Source organism: Gorilla gorilla, chromosome 6 (assembly GCF_029281585.2).
Source record: "Gorilla gorilla gorilla isolate KB3781 chromosome 6, NHGRI_mGorGor1-v2.1_pri, whole genome shotgun sequence".
Taxonomy (NCBI): Eukaryota; Metazoa; Chordata; class Mammalia; order Primates; family Hominidae; genus Gorilla; species Gorilla gorilla.
The window spans coordinates 86,227,328-86,249,813 of NC_073230.2; the positions used below are offsets into that span (position 1 = coordinate 86,227,328).

Here is a 22,486-nt window from a genome sequence, read left to right on the forward strand (position 1 = left end):
CAGACTGGAGTGCAGTGGCAAGATCATGGCTCACTGCAGCTTCTAACTCCCGGGCTCAAGTGATCTTCCTGTCACATGAGTCTCCCAAGTAGTTGGAACACAGGTGCCAGCCACCACACCTGGCTAATTTGGTTTGGTTTTGTTTTTTTAGAGATGGGCTCTTGCTATGTTGCCTATACTGGTCTTGAACTGCTGGCCTCCCGCAATCTTCCTCCCTTGGCCACCCAAAGTGCTGGGATTACAAGCATGAGCCACTGTGCACAGCTGAAATTTTTCGACTTAGTCTTTTTGTACATGTGATATTTTATTCATAGAATCCATAAATGGAAGGGAAATTTCTGAGTTCAGAGCAATACATATGATACAAAACTTGATATATAGACTAGAGTTTCTTAGCCGAACTGGAGGGGCTGGCTTAGGTAATCCATGGATTCCCTGAAATTGGGGACACCATTGGAAATATGTGTGAGCTCAGGGGCAGTTTCCTATGATTTTTAGGCCTCAAAATGTCTCTTGGACTCAAAATTGCCTTAGGGCAGAGGACGTGTGTACCCCCAGTATAGAATCTCGGACAGTGAATGTGAGTAAACATTCGGCAGAAAAGCTCTGCCAAACTGAGTGCTCTGATGTGACTTTTTCATCAAGTCAGTATTCCTGGGATCTCTTGTACATGATAATCTCACTCTTGTACATGATAATCTCACTCTTATAAGGTTTCATCGTTTCTGCTTACCCTAGTTTTCTTTCCCACTCTGTTCCCTCTCCCACCAGACTGGACTCTGAAATGGGCATGTACAGAGACGAAGAGACCCCAACATGCTTCAGGCTTTGAGTGGAGAGGACACAGCCTCTGCTGGGACAGGGAACAGAGGGATGTGGAGTCCCTGAAGATGCTTTTGGACAATGGTCTGAGGTTGGGACAGTGGCAGGAGATACCATTCACCCAGGATCTCCAGGACAAGAGATCAGCCTGGCAGTTACATGTGTTTTTTTTCAAACTGGTTGCCAGGTTCGCACGGACGATGACATCAGAGATTCCGACCTTCCTGATTGGAGGGACCGGACTCCGTGGCGCCTGGAGATCAGTTGGACAACAGTATCTTCTCAGAGCTGTTCTCCACTCCCGACTTCTCCTAGGCTTGAGAATTGATAACATACTCTTCTGGATCCTAGCAGTGTCCAGAAGAAGGCCATGGACAGAATGGAGACTAGGTTCCATAAGAGGGGACAGATTACGGGAAAAATCATGACCAGCCGTCAACCGCACCCCCAGAATGAGCAGAGTCCCCAGCGGAGCACCTCGGGATACCCCCTCCAGGAGGTGGTGGATGATGAAGTGTTGGGACCATCAGGTGAGGGGACTGGTGGAAGAAGAGGTGGGATAGGATTGACTAAGACGAAGGAAGGGGGCCGGGTGCGGTGGCTCACGCCTGTAACCCCAGCACTTTGGGAGGCCGAGGTGGGCGGATCACCTGAGGTCAGGAGTTCAAGGCCAGCCTGGCCAATATGGTGAAACCCCATCTCTACTAAAAGTATAAAAATTAGCCAAGTGGTAGTGGTGCACACCTGTAATCCCAGCTACTCAGGAGGCTGAGACAGGAGAATCACTTGAGACTGGGAGGAAGAGGTTGCAGTGAGCTGAGATCACGCTACTGCACTCCAAAAAAAAAAAAAGAAAAGAAAAGAAGGGCCAGCGGTCAGGAAGGAGAACCTGAGGAGGGTGTGTGGGAAGAATGGAGAAATTCAGGCTGGGTGGGGTGGCTCACACCTGTAATCCCAGAACTTTGGGAGGCCAAGGCAGGCGGATCACTTGAGGCCAGGAGTTTGAGACCAGCCTGGCCAACATGGTGAAACCCTGTCTCTACTAAAAGTACAAAATTCAGCTGGGCATTATGGCAGGCACCTGTAATCCCAGCTACCTGAGAGGCTGAGGCAGAAGAATAAATGGAATCCAGGAGATGGATGTTGCAGTGAGCTGAGATTGCACCACTACACTCCAGCCTGGGTGACAAAGCAAGATTCTGTGTCAAAACAAAACAAAACAAAAAAGGAGGGACTCAGAGAGCCAGGGACCGGGGAAGGACATGAAGCAGTGTTCGGAGGACAGAGAGAGAGAAGAATGGGGAGGGGAAGGAGCGGCACATGGGGTTGAGCAGAGGAGAAAATCAGAAAGATGGCTTAGAGAAGCCAGCAGTCTGCGAGTCTGGGGAGGATGGAGAGTGGTTTGGGGTTTTGGGTCGGGGTCTAAGGTGATCAGATGCAGAAGCATTACACGGTGGCCTGGTTTCTTTACTCAGCCCCTGGGGTAGATCCCAGCCCCCCATGTAGGTCCCTTGGCTGGAAAAGGAAGAGGGAGCGGTCAGATGAATCTGAGGAGGAGCCGGAGAAGGAGCTCGCCCCTGAGCCTGAGGAGACCTGGGTAGTGGAGATGCTGTGTGGGCTCAAGATGAAGCTGAAGCAACAGCGCGTGTCACCCATCCTCCCTGAGCACCACAAGGGCTTCAACAGTCAGCTTGGTAGGAGGACACCCCAGAGAGCACCTCCAATCCTGTTCTTTCTAAAAAGAGGAAACTTCCAATAACCACACTTTTCCAATGGGAAAGATACGCCCCCAGTGGGTGAGCTCTCCACGCAGGAGGACTCAGAAGTGATCACTCATGAGGGACACTTAGGAGACGATAGAGGACTAGGCTAGACTTGATAAAGGTTGGCGCTTGGGATGAGAAAGCTTGGTTTCGGGCCAGGTGCAGTGGCTCACACCTGAGATCCTAGCACGTTGGGAGGCTGAGGCAAGAGGATTGCTTGAACTCAGAACTTTGAGGCTGTAGTGAGCTATGACTGCACCACTGCACTCCAGCCTGGGTGACAGAGCAAAACCCTGTGTCAAAAGAAAAACGAAGGCCGGGTGTGGTAGCTCATGCCTGCAATCCCATTACTTTGGGAGGCTGAGATGGGTGGATCACTTGAGGTCAGTTGTTCGAGACCAACCAGACCAATATAGCGAAACCTCATTTATACTAACAATACAAAAATTAGCCAGGCATGCCTGCTATCCCAGCTACTCGGGAGGCTGAGACAGGATAATCGCTTGAACCCAGGTGGAAGAGGTTGCTTTAAGCCAAGATAGCGCCACTGCATTCCATTCTGGGTGAGAGAGTGAGACGCTGTCTCAAAAAAAAAAAAAAAAAAGAAAAGGGCCCAGAAGTCAGGAAGGAGCACGTGAGGAGGGTGTGTGGGGAGAATGGAGGTACTGAGGCAGGGTGCAGTGGCTCACACCTGTAATCCCAGCACTTTGGGAGGCCAGGCAGGTAGATCACTTGAGGCCAGGAGTTGGAGACCAGCCTGGCCAACATGGTGAAACCCTGTCTCTTCTAGAAGCACAAAAATGAGCTGGGCATTTTGGTGGGCACCTGTAATCCCAGCTACTTGGGAGGCTTAGGCAGGAGAATCACTGGAATCCAGAAGGCAGAGGTTGCAGTGAGCCAAGATCGCACCACTACACTCCAGCCTAGGCCACAAAGCAAGACTATTTCTCAACAACAACAACAACAACAAAAAAGGGACTCAGAGAGCCAGGGACCAGGGAAGGATATGAGGAAGTGTTCTGAGGACAGAGAAACGGGAGAATGGGGAGGAGAAGCAGCGGCACATGGAGCTCAGCAGAGGAGACAGACAGAAGGAAAGATGGCTTGGAGAAGCCAGCAGTCTGCGAGGCTGGGGAGGATGGAGAGTGGTTTGGGGTTTTGGGTCGGGCTCTAGTGTGATCAACTGCAGAAGCATTACACCGTGGCCTGGTTTCTTTACTCAGCCCCTGGGGTAGATCCCAGCCCCCCGCGTAGCTCCTTTTGCTGGAAAAGGAAGATGGAGTGGTGGGACGAATCTGAGGAGTCGTTGGAGGAGGAGCCACGGAAGGTGCTCGCCCCTGAGCCCGAGGAGATCTGGGTGGCGGAGATGCTGTGTGGCCTCAAGATGAAGCTGAAGCGACGGCGAGTGTCGCTCGTGCTCCCTGAGCACCACGAGGCCTTCAACAGGCTGCTTGGTAGGACACCCCAGAGAGCACCTCCAATCCTGTTCTTTCCAAAAACAGGAAACTTCCAATAACCACACTTTTCCAATGGGAAAAATATGCCCCAGTGGGTGAGCTCTCCATGTGGGAGGAATGTGAAGTGATCACTCATGAGGGACACTTAGGAGATGATAAAGGATTAGGTCAACTTGATAAAGGTCAGCACTTGGGATAAGAAAGCTTGGTTTCGGGCCAGGCGCAGTGGCTCCCGCCTGAGATCCCAGCACGTTGGGAGGCTGAGGCAAGAGGATTGCTTGAACTCAGGACTTTGAGGCTGCAGTGAGCTATGACTACACCACTGCACTCCAGCCTGGGTGACAGAGCAAAACCCTGTCTCAAAAGAAAAACCAAGGCTGGGCACAGTAGCTCATGCATGTAATCCCACCTACTCGGGAGGCTGAGACAGGAGAATCGCTTAAACCCGGGAGGCAGAGGTTGCAGTGAGCCAAGATCAGGCCACTGCATTCCAGCCTGGCCCACAGAGCAAGCCTCTGTCTCAAAATAAATTAATAAATAAAAATAAAAATCAAAGAAAAACAAAATCAATAAACAAAGAAAGTGGTTTCAGCTGTGCCCTCTGACACTTAATGTCTCTTACTGACTTTTCTAAACCTAAGTGTCTCCATCCATAGTGAGGGATACCAAGGCCATGGTCACACCCTGATGTGACTGTCTCATGAGGAAATGATGGGAATTCCTTTATGACTCTGCAGTGGTCCCTCCGTGTCTGCTGGAGGGGGTCCTGGCTGATTCCCAGCTCTACATCCTGTAGATTCTCACACCCAGGGCCTCCTTCGGCCTCTTCTCAGGGGAGTCTCAGAGCAGGAGCCTCTCTCCCTTGCCCAGTGAAAGTCACTCTCCCCTCTCCCATCCACCTCACCCGCGGCCACAATCCTGAGACCTCCCCCCGGGAGGCACACTTCTCCTCGCTGCCCTGCTGCTCCCACGGAAACCCTGTCCTGCTTCTCACACTGACATCTGCTCTCTAATCACAGAGGATCCTGTCATTAAAAGATTCCTGGCCTGGGACAAAGATCTGAGGGTGTCGGACAAGGTAAGGTTGTTCTCCATGTAACTGTTCCTGTTCCAACGCATGGCTGGGGGGAGGGTGCAGCTTCCAAACCCACAGTTCTCCCTCCACCACCTCCCACCAGATGCTCCTACAGTCTTTTTTTTTTTTTTTTTTTTGTGAGACAGAGTCTTGCTCTGTTGCCCAGGCTGGAGGGCAGTGTCTCGATCTTGACTCACTGCAGCCGATGCCTCCCGGGTTCAAGCGATTCTCCTGCCTCAGCCTCCAAGCAGCTGGGATTACAGACATGAACCACCACACCTGGCTAATTTTTGTGTTTTTAGTAGAAACGGGGTTTTGCCATGTTGGCCAGGTTGGTCCTGAACACCTGAACTCAGACGATCCACCCGCCTTGGCCTCCCAAAGTGCTGAATTATAGACGTCAGCACTGTGCCCGACCAGCTCCCATGGTCTTGAGTCTTGGCACCCACAAATTTTTTTTTGTGAGACAGAGTCTAGCTCTGCTCCCCAGGATGGAGTGCAGTGGCATGATCATAGCTCATTGCAGCCTCTAATTCCTGGGCTCAAGCAATCTTCTTTCCTCAGCCTCCTGAGGAGCTGGGACTAGGCACATGCCACCATGCTCAACTAATTTTTGAAATGTTTGTAGAAACAGGTTCTCACTATGTTGCCCAGGTTGTTCTCGAACTGTTGGGCTCACATGATCCTCCTGTCTCCACCTCTCAAAAAGTACTGGGATCACAGGCTTGAGCTGCCACTCCCGGCTATTCTTGGTCTTTTTATGATTTGTCAGCACCTCCCTCAGGATTCTGCTGGTCTCTTGCAGAGTGAATGAGTGGCCCCTGCCTCTCCTATGGGTCCTTTGGGATCTGAGCTCTGGGCCACAGTCTGGCCGCAGACCTGAAGCTCCTGGCCCCTCTACTCTCAGCTCTTCGGGACAGTTCTCTGCCTGGCACACAAAAGACCCTCCTGACACGAGCCGACCTAGACACACCCCCTCCAAAGATCCCATCGGAGCCCACCATCCTGGGAGCATCACCCAAAACCCTTCCTCTGGCTTCTCGGATTTGCATCCGACCTTCCAATACCCCTCCATCCCGCAATTTCCAAATGAGTACAGTCACCCCAACACTGAGGTCCCTTCTCTGATGGGCAGCCCCTCCCCAGACCCTCATTCCCCCTCTCCACAATCTTCCTCTTCCAAGATGTGACCTCTCCCTCTCTGTGTTCCTTTCTCTCCATCAGTATCTCCTGGCTATGGTCATAGCGTATTTCAGCCGGGCCGGCTTCCCCTCCTGGCTATACCAACGCATTCATTTCTTCCTGGCTCTGTGAGTGGTTTGCTGCCTCCTATCCGTCAATATCCAATGCCCTGGGACAGCGGGGGAAGTGGGATTCCAGCCTTTCGTTTATTCTTTCACCTATTTGTCCTCTTTACTCTGTGTACAAAAAAGAGAGGATTATACTATCATAGACTGTTGTTTCTAAACAGAAACTCAGGCTGGGCACAGTGGCATACGCCTGTAATCCCAGCACTTTGGGAGGCCGAGGCAGGCGGATCACCTGAGGTCAGCAGTTCGAGACCAGCCTGGCCAACATGGCCAAACCCCGTCTCTACTAAAAATAGAAAAATTAGCTGGGTGTGGTGGTGTGCATCTGTAATCCCAGCTACTCAGGAGGCTGAGGCAAGAGAACCCTTTGAACCCAGGAGGTGGAGGTTGCAGTAAGCTAAGGTCGAGCCACTGCACTCCAGCCTGGGTGACAGAGTGAGACTTTTTCTCAAAAAAAAAAAAAAAAAAAAGCCAAAAAAACAAACTCCAATGCCAGTGTACAAATAAAAGAATAAAACAAAAGGAACCATAAACCGCTCCTAATGGGAAAAGAAAAGGAGTGGAGGAGCGGACATGCTGCTTCCTCCAGCAAGCAGACGTTTCTGGTTCTTCTCTCTCTCTCCTTCCCACATCAACCACAAATGCCATCGACCTCCTCTGGGTTCCCATGACAGAGGTCACAGTTCAGGTCCCCCTCGCATCACTCGAATCCACTGTCAAATGCTCCCCGCTGGGCTCTCCTGGAGTCTCTCCCCAAGCCAGGGGGCTTCCTAGTGCAGCCTGAACATCTTTCCAAAGCACGACAACCTCACTGCCCACCTGAACAACTTCCTTAGCTGATGCCCTTCTCTATCAAGGCCAGGGTCCACAGTGTCAATTCTACCCTCTCTACAATCTCTACAAGCACACTGGCTCGCCATCTTGGTATTTCCTGGCTCGGCTTCACTGCTCCTTCCAAATGCCCTCCACTCGACTTTGTGTTTGTGTTTTCTGTCTGGGTGTCCCACACACATGTGGCTCTGAAGGGAAGGACCCGTTCCTTGAAGTCAGTTCACCCCACAGCCTCTGTGATGCCTTCCCTCATCTTCCAACTTCTGCATGCCCATAGCTCTCTAGTTACATCCTGGACACTGGGATTAGGTCATCTGCCTTGATTACTCCCAGTCCCATTAGACTAGATGCCTGTAGAAGGCAGGGTCCTGGCAAAATATCAATGTATTCAATTTCTTTTATTTTTTTGAGACAGACTTGCCCTGTCCCCCAAGCTGGAGTGCAGTGGTGAGATCATAGCTCACCGCAGCCTCCATATCCTGGGCTCAAGCGATCCTCCCACCTCAGCTTCTTTATTAGCTCTGACTACAGGGCTGTGCCACCACACCTGGACAGTTTGTTTGTTTGTTTGTTTATTGAGACAGAGTCTTGCTCTGCCTCTCAGGCTGGAATGGAGTGGCCCAATCTCAACTCACTGCAACCTCCGCCTCCTGGGTTCACACAATTCTTATGCTTCAGCCTCCTGAGTAGCTAGGCCTAACGGGTGTGCCACCGCACCAGGCTGATTTTTGTATTTTTAGTAGAGATGGGGTTTCTCTGTGTTGACCAGGCTGGTCTCCAACTCCTGGTCTCAAGCAATCCACCTGCTTCAGCCTTCTAAAGTGCTGGGATTACAGGCATGAGCCACCGCGTCTGGCATATTTCTTATATTTTTAATAGAGACGAAGGTCTTGCTATGTTGCCCAGGCCTGTCTCAAACTCCTGGCCTCAAGTGATCCTCCTGCTTTGGCCTCCCAATGTGCTGGGATTCCAGGCATAAGCCACCACTCTCGGCCACCAGTTGGGTTTTTGTCTCCATCCTGAAGGAGTGGGAGACACCCTTGATCAGGTCTCTGTCCAGCAGAGCCCTCCTGAGGAAGGCGTGGCTCTCTGCAGGGTGGGTGCCAGTCCTGAGCTAGGGACGGTCCCTTACCTTCCTCTCTGGGAAGCTGACCTCAGCCGGAGGCCTCTCCTGGTGGTGCCCCTGAGCAGCAACCTGATTTCTGTCCTCAGCTACCTGGCCAATGACATGGAGGAGGACGACGAGGACTCCAAACAAAACATCTTCCACTTCCTGTATGGGAAGAACCGCTCTCGCATACCCTTGCTCCGTAAGCATTGGTTCCAGTTAGGCCGTTCCATGAACCCGAGGGCCAGGAAGAACCGCTCTCGCATACCCTTGCTCCGTAAGCGTCGGTTCCAGTTATGCCGTTGCATGAACCCGAGGGCCAGGAAGAACCGCTCTCAGATAGTCCTGTTCCAGAAACGTCGGTTCCACTTCTTCTGTTCCATGAGCGGCAGGGCTTGGGTTTCCCCGGAGGAGTTGGAGGAGGTGAGTGGGGCCTGGGGAGGTGGAGGAGGTGGGGAGGAATTGGGTGGGCTGGAGGCTGGATGAGGGGAGAGAGGGGTATCCTGGTGAGTCCCCGTCTTCTCAAAGGGCGTTTGTTTTTCCAGATCCAGGCTTATGACCCAGAGCACTGGGTGTGGGCGCGAGATCGCGCTCGCCTTGCCTAGAGCTCCAGGGACCGTGGAGGCCTGAGGTCATCGGCCTGAGAGAAGGTACATCTGCATCCTCCGGGGTAAAGGCAGGATATTGGGGTCTATTTCGGAAATCCGAAGAACCCAATTGCTTGATCCGGCTTCAAGCCTGGGCAACGTGGCGAGATCCCCTCTCCACAAAAATACTAAAATTAGCCAGGCGATGTGAGACGCATCTCTACTCCCAACTACTCAGGAGGCTGAGGCGGGAGGATCGCTGGAGCCTGGAAGGTCGGGGCTGCACGGAGCCCTCATCCTGCCACTGCACTCCGTCTGGGCGACAGAGTGAGACCCTGCCTCAAAAATAATCATAAATACTGAGTTTGGGGAGGTTCATTATGATTGACGCACTTGAGTTACCGATTTGGGTCGAGGGTTCAGTGAAGCTTTGGTTTACATCTTGTGCAGCTAACCACGTTGAGCACAGAGCATGAGACTTCATCATGAGGAGGTAGGATTAAGGATTAGGCTTCTGGACTCGTGGTTCGTGATGTTGTCACATTAGAAACACATCTAGCATGGTTACAAGTTTAGATCTTAAGTGACACAAAAGGCCCCAGCTGTGATGAAGTCCAAAGCCACATTCTCTGAGGGTGCCCTACTCCCTGGGCAGACCCACCCAAAGTCCTTGCTATGAAGCAGATCACTGGGGCTGACCTTGGGTGTATTAAGTGAGTTTTGGAGTCATGGTCACCAAAGTGTGAGTTTCACAGTTGAACACGATGGTTCAGAAGCAGGGTATAGAATGAAAGGCAGCAGATAAAATTGCATTTCTCAATTGCTCTGAACTCTAGACTTGACATGGGACGTGAATAACCTTCCTGTCTAGAGAGCTGCCTCCTTGAAGTGTGACATTGTCTCTCTCACTTCCAGAACACCGGACCCAGGGGAGATGTGGATTTTCAGCAGGAACTTTATTCCAATGCTAATGGCAGACACCAGGAAGGAGGAGAGGAACCATTTGTGCAGAACATCTAGAAGAACCTGGACCATTCTTGATGGAGCTGAATACAGTGATCACGTTGTCCTCCTAGGAGCAGGGGTGGGGGGAGGGGGGTGGGGTCCATCTAGGAGTCCTTGGAGAAAAGTAAGAAACCAGGAGTGTTTCCAGTTCCACCTTTCCTGCGGCACCACCACCCTTTTTATATTGCTGAATTCCAACCTCCCTGGGGCGGAACCTTGAGGTCCTGTTTCTTACGGACTTGGTTGCCACAGTCCAGGAGCATTTGAAGGCACAATGCAGGGGCTCAGATTGGCACAGAATTCTTTTGTGAAATATCAGTGCCACAGATTGTAACAGATAACTTCATGCACACTCTGCATTTTATTGGTTTGTTTGGAAAATGTTGGCCATTGAATTATTCATAGATTTATTTCAAATAGTTTGGAAATTGTTGTACTTTTGAAAACATGCTGTTCCTGTAGTTTTTTGATGAGAGTTATAGTTGTTATATATACATAAAGATAATTTTCTTTTCATTTTTAAGAGACAATTCTTTTTATCCTAAATATTTTATTATCTTTAAATTTGTTTCTGTATTATTATATGTGCTCCTGAAGCGAGCACTCTTTTTATGTATACTTCCATAATAATCTCTTCTATTTATAGCTATTGGTAGTTCCCCTAAATTCTGACGACAGAAATTTTTATTTGCTGTTTAGGTTTGTGACTGAATTGTGAGAATTCAGTTGTGATTTTTAACATGTCTCAGATATATATACTAACACGTCTAATATATAATATCTATTTTATTGGTTTATTTTGAAAAACATGGGTATAGAATTATTTAAATATTATTTTATTTATTTAAATATTTATTAAATATATTTATTTAAATATTATTATTACTTTAAATATTATTTTAAATATTTTGGAAATACTGGTATTTTTGAATAGATGCTGTTTCTATAAAGCTGTGTGATGGGTATTATAACTGCTATATACACATACATATAATTTTGTTTTCCTTTTTAAGAGAGGATTCTTTTCATCCTAAATCTTTTACCTTTCAATCTTTGTATCTATTATTACACGTGCTGCTGAAGGGAGCATGGTTTTTATCTATGATACTTAGTTAACATATATATTACATTTATAGCTATGTAGTAGTTCCCCTAAATTCTTGTAAAAATAAATTTTTATTTGATATTTCATATATGTTTGAAATGTGAGAATTCAGATGTAATTTTTTACCTTGTTTTGGCATGTCTGTATGTTACTTTAAAGAGGATGTGTGTTCTAAAGGAGGACATGAGCTGTGTGTTTTCAAGAGAACAATAGAGTGCGTCTCTTGGGGAAACGTAATAAAAATGAACTTTTCTCACCTTCACAGCAATTGTGATCATATTGGTCTGGATTGATTATTTGCTGCCCAGTGATATTTTTCCTTAATCGGGTTGTGGTTATTTGAACATATTTATTAGCTTTGGAAGATAATCCTGTGCTGTTTTTTATGTAGAAAAAAACATAAGGCTGGGTGCAGTGCTCACACCTACAATCCCTGCAGTTTTGGAGGTCATGGCGGGAGGATCACCTGAGGCCAGGAGTTTGAGGCCAGCCTCAGCAACACAGCATCTACATCTATTTTTAATTTTTATTTTTTAAAGAAAAACAATAGAAGAGAAGGCTGATCCCAAGCTACAGGGTTTTTTTGTTTGTTTGTTTGTTTTGGAGACAGAATCTTGCTCTGTCTCCCAGGCTGGAGTGCAGTGGCACAACCTCGGCTCCCTGCAACTTTCACCTCTGGGTTCAAACAAATTCTCCTGCCTCAGCCTCCCAAGTAGCTGGGACTACAGGCACCCGTCTGTACGTCCGACTAACTTTTGTAAAAATAGTAGAGACAAGGTTTCGCCATGTTGGCCAGGCTGGTCTCGAACTCCTGACTTCAAGTGATCCACCCACCTCGGCCTCCCAAAGTGCTGGGATTACAGGCATGAGCTACTGCGCCCAGATGCCAAGCTAGAGTTTTAAGGCAGTAAATGAGAGAAAGATATTGAGAGAGGAAAACCAGGTGGTAAGAAAACTCTAAGGTGGCCGGGCGTGGTGGCTCACGCCCATGATTCCAGCAGGAGTTTGAGACCAGCCTGGCCAACATGGTGAAACCCTGTCTCTACTAAAAATACAAAAATTAGGCAGGCGTGGTGGTGCACGCCTATAATCCCAGCTATTTGGGAGGCTGAGGCAGGAGAATCACTAGCAGACATTGTGTCTCCTCACCCCCTCTCAAAAAAAAAAAAAAAAAAAAAAAAAAAAAAGTTCCTGCAGCAGTTAAAGCTGTGAAAGACAGGCACTCTGCCATGCAATTCTTTGTGATTTTTGTTTTTTCTTTTTGGAGTTGGGGTCTCGCGCTGTCACCCAGACTGGGGTGCAGTGGTGTGGTCATAGCTCACTGTGGCCTCAGACTCAAGCTCAAGTGATCCTCTTACCTTGCCTTTCAAATTGCTGGGATTATAAGCATGAGCCACTGCATCTGGCCTGTGTGACACAATTCTGTTTTTTGTCTTTTTTTTTTTTTTGGGGGGGGGATGGAGTCTCGCTCTGTCACCCAGGCTGGAGTGCGGTGGCGTGATCTTGGCTCAATGCAAGCTCCGCCTCCCGGGTTCACGCCATTCTCCTGCCTCAGCCTCCCGAGTAGCTGGGACTACAGGCGCCCGCCACCATGCCTGGCTAATTTTTTGTATTTTTAGTAGAGACGGGGTTTCACTGTGTTAGCCAGGATGGTCTCAATCTCCTGACCTCGCGATCTGCCCGCCTTGGCCTCCCAAAGTGCTAGGATTACAGGCGTGAGCCACCGCGCCCAGCCTATGTGATGCAATTCTGATGTCAACTCCCTGATGTTACCTCAAATGCCACAGGTGAAGGCCACCAGCCCCCACTAGGCTGCCCTCGCTTTAGACACACCTGCAGGCTTGGGTGTCCTCAGACCACATGTACTTCTCACCAACTGGCTGCAAATTTGGAGGTTCCCACCATGCCCTCAAGTTCGATAACTCACTAAAACACTTCACAGAATGCAGAAAAGCATGATACTTTCTTTCTCTTTTTTTTTTTTTTTTTTTTTTTTTGAGACAGAGTCTTGCTCTGTCGCCCAGGCTGGAGTACAGTGGCCACCATGCTTGGCTAATTTTTGTATTTGTATTAGAGACGGGGTTTCGCCATGTTGGCCAGGCTGGTCTTGAACTCCTGACCTCAGGTGATCCACCCACCTTGGCATCCCAAAATGCTGGGATTATAGGCATAGCCACCATGCCCGGTCGACTTCTAGAGTTTCAATAACAGAGATGTGATTCAAGAAGGGAGACATGTTTTGTAGATGGCAGGAGCTTCATGAAAAGAAGCCAATGAAGGGCAGGACATGTAGCTGTCTACCTACAGGAAACCAGCCAGGAGCCTCCCCACAGGGACTTCAGCACAGATGGCCGGGAAAATGTGCATTAACCTGAGCTCTGGACCTAAGAGAGGACAAGGCCTTGACCATTTCTACAGACTCACAAGACGCAATCTCTGTGGTCCATGCCTGTGGTGTGATCTGGGAAACGGGGGGCCTTCTAAATGCCAACAACAAGGAAATCAAATGTGCAACAGACAGAAATACCGGCATTGACGTGGGCCATGGAAAGGCCTGAACAGATGACTGCAGTTCACTGCTAAGGTCATCAAAGGGGTGACTCTGAAATAATAAATTTCAGATGCCACGGCCCAAATAGCTGCATGAGGTGGGGAAGTCCTCCACATGCCTCTGCTTCCTTCAGTACCTGTTTATGAAATAAGCCGAGGTACTTCCCTGGGGAATTTCCTTTCTCTTTCTTTCTTTCGAGACGGAGTCTTGCTCTGTCGCCCAGGCTAGAGTGCAGTGGTGCAATCTCGGCTCAATGTAACCTCTCCCTCCTGGGTTTAGCAATTCTCCTGCATCAGACTTCTGAGTAGCTGAGATTACAGGTGCATGCCACCATGCCCAGCTAATATTTGTATTTTTAGTAGAGACAGGGTTTCACCATCTAGGCCAGGCTGGTCTTGAACTCCTGACCTCGTGATCCACCCATCTTGGCCTCCCAAAGTGCTGGGATTACAGGTGTGAGCCATCACGCCCGGACTTTTTTTTTTATTTTTTGAGACGACGTTTCACTCTTGTTGCCCACGGTGGAGTGCAATGGCACCATCTCAGCTCACTGCCACCTCCTCCTCCCAGGTTCAAGCGATTATCCTGCCTCAGCCTCTCGAGTAGCTGGGATTACAGGCACCCAACACCAAACCCAGCTAACTTATTGTATTTTTAGTAGAGATGGGATGTCACCATGTTGGCCAGGATGGTCTTGAACCCCTGACCTCTAATGATCCACCTGAATTGGTTTCCCAAAATGTTGGGATTACAGGCACAAGCCACTGCGCCCAGCCCCTCCCATACCTCTTTTGGCCAAGGCAGCACAATTCAGAAGAATCTTGCCAGGGAAGACTGGTAAATGGACGTCAACGTGATGCCTATGGCTCCTGGTGGATTTAGATACCTCCTGGTGCTTATTGATATCTTTACCAGTTGCACGGGGGCTTTTCCATGCCAGACTGAAAACGCAGGAGATCAATGATCAACCTTCAACTATTTACTAGCAGAACACTGAGGGGACTGTGCGGTCACCAATACCTCCTAGTGCACTTGGATAAACACCTCCCAGGAAATAGAGATGAATAGAAAGGACATAGTCAAACAAGCAGAATGGCTGCATTCCTTCAACCAGAAGGGTCCATTAGTCTGTTTTCACACTGCTATAAAGAACTATGAGAAACTGGGTAATTTATGAAGAAAAGAGGTTTAATTGACTCACAGTTCTGCAGGCTGTACAGGATGCATGGCTAGGGAGGCCTCAGGAAACTGACAATCACGGCAGAAGGCGAAGGGGAAGCAGGCACGTCTGGCCATGTTGGAGCAGGAGAGACAGAGAGAGTGAAGTGGGAGGGCTGCACGCTTTTAAACAACCAGCTCCCACAAGCGCTCACTCAATATCACGAGAACAGCAAGGGGGAAGTCGGCCCCCATGAGCCAATCACCTCCCACCAGGTCCCTCCCACAACACTGGGAATTACAATTTGACATGAGATTTGGGTGTGGATACAGAGCTGAACCATGTCAAGGGTAGTTCAACCGCTGAGATTGATTGATTGATTGATTGATTGACTGAGATGGAGTCCTGCTCTGTTACCTAGGCTGGAGTGCAGTGGCACAATCTCGGCTCACTGCAACCTCCGCCTCCCAGGTTCAAGCGACTCTCCTGCCTCAGCCTCCCGAGTAGCTGGGACTACAGCACATGCCACCATGCCTAGCTAATTTTTGTATTTTTAGTAGAGACAGGGCTTCACCATGTTTGCCAGGCTGGTCTTGAACTCCTGACCTCATGATCACCCTGCCTCGGCTTTTCTTTGCTGTGGCTCTTTCCCCTCTAAACTGTTCTAGATTCCCAGGCGCCCTGCCAGAACAGGTGTGGGCCACCCTGGGGTGAGCTGCCTCCCAGAGGCCTGGAAGGACCAGGCCTTGCCAATCACCGACAAGGGACGTAGAAGAGCACCCCCAAAGGACAGTAGGTCCCCGCCCCGATCTGGCCCACAGCACCCGAGGGACCCTGCAGCACTACAGAAGTCCCATGGGGCAGACAGGAGCCACAGGCCCAGACTCCACAGCCCCTCAGTCCACATGTCCTGGAGCCTGCGGTGGAAGTCCCTGCTGTTCCATCACCGCCGCCTCTCCCCCAGGACCTCCGAAGAAACAGGCCAGGGCTGTCCCAGGCCTGGGCACACGGGCCAGTGTCCAGCCCACCCCGTCTGCCCCTCCAGGCCCCGCCCTCACCTGGAAGCACTCCTCCAGCAGGGACAGCTCACTGATGAGGTTGGTGATGGCGTTGGTAAAGGCTTCCTGGGGGCTGTAGTCTGGCGTGGTCTGCACTCGGATGATGATCTTGTGCTCCAAGGGGTGGGGGACTTTGTAGCCAGCAAATAGCACTTGCGGGTCCTTTAGGAGTTGTCTGAGGTCCAGGGACAGACAGTGTGAGGGTCTAGCCTCATGCCCAAGCTGGGTAGCAGCCAGCTCAGAGCAGAAGAACAGACTTTCTAGCCAAAAATCCCCCCCAGCTTTTTTCCCCAAAAGTCTTCAAGGAAAGTAACACTTTTAGGAAGATACCTCATGTGGGGACGCCCTACCCCCGCCACACACACACACCCTGCATCCATGAGGTTGAAGGACCTGAGCTGGAAACAGATTCCAGCAACCTCTTCCCACCGAACACCGCAGTGCTGGCAAAGAGATCTCCCAGGCAGCGAATGTCCAGCCAGTGTTCAGTGACTCAGACCCAAAAAGCCCACAAAGAGCCTCCACGCAGCAAATAAAGGCAGCAGGAGAGGAGGGCCAGCTCCCGGCAGTGAGTGGAATGCAAATGGAACTCTGCCCTCCGAGCAGCACAGCCGCCAGCAGCTGGCCACGCACGCTGGGCCTTGTGCCATGGGGCTGCGTCACATACTGTGCCCTGGCACGCAGGGGTCTCCTCTAGAGCGGCTCAGAGTGGTGTGAGCACCACAAGGGGGACCCATGCATAGGTGGCAACACTGAGCTCAAGAGCAGGGGAGCAGCAGGGCCCCAGGAGAGCTTGGGTGCCCCACTGGCTGGGCTCTGGGCAGGAGTCCTCCATCCCCGTGCCTGACCACACCAGGAGACTGGGCAGACCCCACTCACAGACGGGGAAAAGCCTGGCTTCGCTGGTGGCACCAGAGGGAAGAGCCAAGTCTACAGTAAAATGACAAGTCCCTGGGCCAGAATGGCAGACACATCCCTGACCAACCACCTGGCTAGGACCTCACTGGTATAAACAAACACCCACCAACTAATGCAGGGCGCCCATTAGGGGCACTGGATAGCCACAGAACTACTTCTTTCTCTTGTTAAATAGAAGTTCTAGTCTCTGCCACATACATCTTAGAGGCCCAGGTGGCACTGAGGTCACAAACGGGTGGCATGAGGGGAGCTAATCTTGACTGCTTTTCAATGTCCCTCAGCATGAATAACACACAGGCCTACTGTGCTGGAATCTGCTGCTCGTTCATTTACAGAATGTGCACTTAATGGTGAATGTAAGGCCGGGCGCAGTAGCTCACGTCTGTAATCCCAGCACTTTGGGAAGCCGGCAGGTGGATCACCTGAGGTCAGGAGTTCGAGACCAGCCTGGCCAACACAGTGAATCCCCGTCTCTACTAAAAACACAAAAATTAGCCGGCCATCGTGGCGTGGGCCTGTAGTCCCAGCTACTAGGAAGGCTGAAGCAGGAGAATCACTTGAACCCGGGAGGCGGAGGTTGCAGTGAGCAAGATCGTGCCATTGCACTCCAGCCTGGGCAACAAAGAGAGAAAATTCCATCTCAAAAACAAACAAACAAAAAAAAACAGTGAATGTAAATGCACGTGTTCATCTACAGAATAAGCCACTACAGAAGCGTGGCTTATGTGAAGACATGGAGGTCGGTGTCATTTTGATAAAAAGGTACCAAGATTATAAAATGCCCAGAGCAAGCCCCCAGAAGGACTTCCTGTAGCTCAGAGAGACTGAGGAAGACTTGGAACTTGTGCTTTGCCCAGAGGGGCCCATTAAACACAGCCCCTGAGAGCCTGTGACGGGAAACTTACGATTTAATGATGTTTCCCAGTGTGTGGTCTTCTTTGTTGATGGTGAACAAACAGGCATTGGGTACCTTGGTGTCCTTGTTAATGCTGATCCTAGGAAGACACAGAGGCCACAGATGAGGAGCAGGGGCTCCCCTCCTCCCACCCTGAGTCTAAACCCTGTCTCCTCCCGGCCAGGTGTGGTGGCTCGTGTCTGTAATCCCAACACTTTGGGAGGCTGAGGTGGATGGATGACCTGAGGTCAGAAGTTCAAGACCAGCCTGCCCAACATGGCAAAACCCTGTCTGTACTAAAAATACAAAAAAAAAAAAAAAAAAAAAAAATTAGCTGAGTGTGGTGATCCATGCCTGTAGTCCTAGCTACTTGGGAGACTGAGGCAGGAGAATGACTTGAACCTGGGAGGTGGAGTTGCAGTGAGCCGAGATCATGCCACTGCACTCCAGCCTGGGCAACAGAGTGGAACTCTGTATCAAAAATATAAAAATAAAAAGGAAAAATAAGCTCTGCCTCTTCCTGAAGGCCTTTCTCAATCTCTTCATCCCATAAAGGCCTCGCCAACCCGGTCCCCTACTTCCTGCTACCCCAGGTCTATGGAACCTTGGCCTTTTCTGAATTCCTCCTTTTTTTTTTCCGGTAGAGATGGGGTTTTGCCTTGTTGTCCTCGCTGGTCCTGAACTCCTCGCCTCAAATGATCTCTCCTGCTGCCCAGGCTGGAGTGCAGTGGTGTGATCATAGCTCACTGCAGCCTCCAACTCCTCGGCTAAAGTGATCCTCCTGCCTTAGCCTCCTGAGTACCTGGGACCACAGGCGCACGTCATCATGCCTGGCCTGTTCCTTTTTTCTTATGCCAACATAATGAAGCAACCAAAAGGTGAAGAAGAGAGGCCCTGAAGTTACACGGTGAGGCTGGTCCTGACCCTGTGAGTTCCGAAAGCAACCATCCCCCTGGCTGGAGTGTGCAGTCCTTCCATCCATTCCCCAAAACAAGTCATGCTCTGGCATTTACTATGATTTTAGTGAACGCTTAGATGGACAAAGACAGGAAACTTCCATTGGATTTTCCAAGACAAGGGGTTTTCAGAGTGCAGTTCCCAGATAAGCAGCATCAGAATCCCCTGGGAACTTGTTAGAGTCTCCCACCTCCCACTTACTGGACCCAGAACTCTGGAGGTGGGGCGCAGGGATCTATGGTTTAAGAAGCTCTTCAGGTGATTCTAATGCACACTCAATTTGAGGGCAACTATGCTGACAGTAAAAATCTCACACAGGTGAGAGGTATCAAGTTGAATATTCTTTTTTCTAAGGTGGTTTCTCCAGGCTGACACCACACACATTTTAGGGTGCATAATTCTTTCCTGTGGGGTGCTGTCTTGTGGACATTGTAGGACATCAGCAGCATCCCTGACCTCTATCCAGTAGATTCCAGTCATAACCCCCTTTGACAACCAATAATGTTCTCAGTTATTGCCACATGTCCCTTGTGCGGCCAAATGGTCCCCAGTTGAGAGTCTGCTCTAAAGGAGGCCGAAGTGGCTGGCAAGGGCCAGACCAAGACCTCTGCACGCCAACCTGGGAACAATAAGAGCCAATGGTTATGAGGTTTTCCAGGTGCTGAGCTTTGGACCAAGAGTTTTACACAAATTACCTCATCCAATTCTTTTTATTTTGAGACAGGATTGCGCTCAGTCGCCCAGGCTGGAGTGCAGTGATGCGATCAAAGCTCACTGCAGCCTGGAACTCCTGTGCTCAAGCAATCCTCCCACCTGAGCCTCCCAAAGTGCCGGGATTAAAAGCGGGAACCAGCGCACCTGGCCAGATCCTTTTGTTTTGTGAAACGGAGTTTCGCTCTTGTTGCTCAGGCTGGAGTGCAATGGCGTGATCTCCGCTCACCTCAACCTCCACTTCCCAGGTTCAAGTGATTCTCCTGCCTCAGCCTTCTGAGTAGCTGGGATTACAGGCATCTGCCACCACGCCCGGCTAATTTTGTATTTTTAGTAGAGACAGGGTTTCTCCATGTTGGTCAGGCTGGTCTTGAACTCCCGACCTCAGGTGATCCGCCCGCCTCGGGCTCCCAGAGTGCTGGGATTACAGGTGTCAGCCACCGCACCCGGCCTGAATCCCACGTTTAAGTACAATAATAAACTCATTTTCCAGATGAGGAAACAGGGCCTCCGACAGATCAAGCCACTCGCCCACAGATACAGAGTGAGCCCAAGCTCTCTCCCCTGGACTCCTTCAACCCGCAGGGAGCGAGGAGCCACTGCGGCTTTTACGCAGGCCGCTGACAGATCGGAGGGGATGAAGGATGGAGGTGGCGGGCGAGAGACAAAAGAGGAAGCTGCCAGATCCCAGAGGAAAAGGGCTATGGAGAACCAGACACTCTGGGTTCGAATACAAGCGCCGCCATTTCCTGTGTCCGTGGCAACTTGCTCGCCTCCAAGCCTCAGTGTCCTCATCTGCAAAATGGACACACTCGCGACTGCCTCGCGGAACGGCCTTAAATTTGGCTGACACAGGCCGAGCGGACGATCAAGCAAAAGCTGTTTCCCTCCCGGGGCAAGAGATGGGCAGGAGACACCCCAGAATGCGACAGCCGCAGGCCCGCGCACCTCGGCCCGCCGCAGCCGGCGTCACTTACTTCTTCTCGCCCTCGAAGAGCAAGAACGACTCGAAGGCTGGAGGGGCGTTCATGCTCCCGCTGCCGTTGCGTCCAGATCGCAAGTGTCCGCCGCCGCCGTTGCGTCCAGACCCCAAGTGTCCGCCGCCGCCGCCACCACAGCCCTAATAAGAGGCCTCTTCCGGATTACTCAGGCGGGGCAAACCCGCGCAAGGATCGACTCATTGCCCCCTGTCGGGCTGGAGGATCTTGCGCAGGCGCGAGAAAACCCCGAGCGAGGCCAGTGCCTCTGCGCATGCGTCAGTGGCGAGGGCACTGCCACCCACCCACCCCCCGGCCCCACCCGCACCCCGGCATGGCTTTCCCCCGTGGGCGCTTTTCGGCGCATGCTCAGAGCGCCGGGAGCGCTGTTCTGCCCCTACAGAGGCCGCCTAGTCCTGGCTGAGCGGGAACCTCAAGCTGTACCTTTCTCCTTTCCCCATGTCCCTTGATCTCTCTTTGGAAACGTGCACCCCCTTGGAGTGCGCAGCAGGAGGCCCCTGAATAGAGAGAATAAAGCTAAGGGGTAGTGGACAGCTGCGGCTAGCAGGGGTAGGGGGAGCAGAAGATCTCGTGGCCAGAGGCAGATCTATGATAAGCCCCCCTGCCCAGGCTGCCTATACCGACTGCTGCAGGACCTCTGCCTGGCGGGGTGCAGCTGGCTTGTTAGCCGGGAGGGACAATTGGGTGAGGGATGCAGAAGGAGGCAGGTGTATACAGCAGTGAGAGGGGAGCCCGTAGGGTTACGTATATCTTTTTATATATTATTATTATTATTTAGAGACAGTGTCTCCCTCTGTCGCCCAGGCTGAAGTACAGTGGCGCCATCATGCAGCCTCCAACTCCTGGGCTCCAGAGAGCCTCCTGCCTCAGCTTCCCGATAGTTAGGACTGCAGGCATGTGCCATCACACCTAGCTATTTTTTTTTTTTTTTTTTGGAGATGGTGGGGGGGGGGGGGTCTCCCTATGTTGCCCAGGCTGGTATTGAACTCCTGGCCTCCAGCAGTCCTCCAGCCTCAGCCTCCCAAAGTGCAGTTGGTGGATGTGGGCAGCAAGCCACCCAGGTGCCGAGGCAAGAGACCGAGGGCACGAGCTGTTCCAGTATAATAAAATATATAAAATAAGAATAGTTATACTAGATATAGATCTTAGATATGATTATATATGAATCATTAATCATTAGTTTGTAGTAATTATTCTTTATTCCAATATTATAATAATCCTCGCTCTACAATCATAACCTAGGAAAAACCAGGCCATACAGAGATAGGAGCTGAGGGGACAGTGAGGAGTGACCAGAAGACAAGAGTGCGAGCTTTCTGTTATGCCCGGACAGGGCCACCAGAGGGCTCCTTGGTCTAGCGGTAACGCCAGCATCTGGGAAGACACCTGTTGCCAAGCCGACTGTGGTCTAGCGGTAGTGTTAGTGTCAAGGAAAAACACCCGCTACTTAGCAGACCGGGAAAAGGAGTCTCCCTTTCCCTGGGGGAGTTTAGAGAAGACTCTACTCCTCCACAGGCCCGCCCACAGTTACCCGGAGGCCTCACCATCTCCCTGTGATGCTGTGCTTCAGTGGTCACGCTCCTAGTCCACCTTCATGTTCCATCCTGTACACCTGGCTCTGCCTTCTAGATAGCAGTAGCAAATTAGTGAAAGTACTAAAAGTCTCTGATAAGCAGAAATAATGGTGTAAGCTGTCTCTCTCTCTGCCTCGGCTGCCAGGCAGGGAAGGGCCTGCTGTCCAGTGGACACGTGACCCATGTGGCCTTACCTATCATTGGAGATGGTTCACTCTCCTTATCCTGCCCCTTTGTCTTGTATCCAATAAATATCAGCGCAGCCTGGCATTCAGGGCCACTACCGGTCTCTGCGTCTTGGTGGTAGTGGTCCCCCCAGCCCAGCTGTCTTTTATCTCTTTGTCTTGTGTCTTTATTTCTGCGCTCTCTCGTCTCTGCACACGGAGAGAAACCCACCGACCCTGGGGGGCTGGACCCTACAGGTGGATAAGTGTATCTTACCCTTTTTGGTTTGGTTGTTTTGCAGACTACAGTTTAGCATAAAGGCCCTCCTTAAGCTGTTTGAAGCAACAGGGACTGGGGTCTCAGAGGAGCTACCAGAGCCCTAACAGTTTGGCAGCTGTTTCTCCAAGGCTGGGCAGCAGCTACAGTGCTGAGGAAAT

General features: G+C 50.8%; 2 protein-coding genes across 10 annotated transcripts in view; one reads left to right on the forward strand and one right to left on the reverse strand.

The window, feature by feature from the left end:
* LOC101130894 (DNA-directed RNA polymerase II subunit RPB11-b2-like) overlaps positions 1 to 20,510 on the reverse strand; it is a 48,459-nt gene extending 27,949 nt beyond the window's left edge. Inside the window, exons 1-6 of one of the 8 annotated variants that reach the window (XM_063708216.1) lie at positions 20,290 to 20,496; positions 17,655 to 17,744; positions 15,832 to 16,006; positions 14,816 to 14,902; positions 14,401 to 14,555; positions 9,891 to 10,071 (exon numbers count right to left, since the gene is read on the reverse strand). In XM_063708216.1, coding sequence (XP_063564286.1) covers positions 14,870 to 14,902; positions 15,832 to 16,006; positions 17,655 to 17,744; positions 20,290 to 20,342 — 351 coding nt within the window. In that variant the 5' untranslated portion in view covers positions 20,343 to 20,496 and the 3' untranslated portion in view covers positions 9,891 to 10,071; positions 14,401 to 14,555; positions 14,816 to 14,869. Of the gene's footprint in view, positions 1 to 285; positions 4,069 to 7,230; positions 8,845 to 9,890; positions 10,072 to 14,400; positions 14,556 to 14,815; positions 14,903 to 14,928; positions 16,007 to 17,654; positions 17,745 to 20,289 lie in introns of those variants that run through there. The other 7 variants (XM_063708217.1, XM_031006997.3, XM_063708215.1 and 4 more) reach the window with 7 other exon arrangements.
* Positions 1,193 to 9,996, forward strand: LOC101136868 (speedy protein E5-like). 2 transcript variants are annotated; one of them, XM_055392918.2, is made up of 8 exons: positions 1,193 to 1,352; positions 2,298 to 2,516; positions 3,809 to 4,039; positions 5,062 to 5,120; positions 6,342 to 6,427; positions 8,471 to 8,789; positions 8,912 to 9,016; positions 9,869 to 9,996. In XM_055392918.2, exons 1-7 carry the CDS (start codon positions 1,193 to 1,195, stop codon positions 8,969 to 8,971), a joined length of 1,134 nt encoding a protein of 377 aa, XP_055248893.1. In that variant the 3' UTR covers positions 8,972 to 9,016; positions 9,869 to 9,996. The 2 variants fall into 2 exon arrangements, with proteins under 2 accessions (XP_055248893.1, XP_055248889.1); XM_055392914.2 differs by lacking the exons at positions 8,912 to 9,016; positions 9,869 to 9,996 and having other exon boundaries at positions 8,471 to 8,867.
* Positions 20,511 to 22,486: the final 1,976 nt, after the last annotated feature.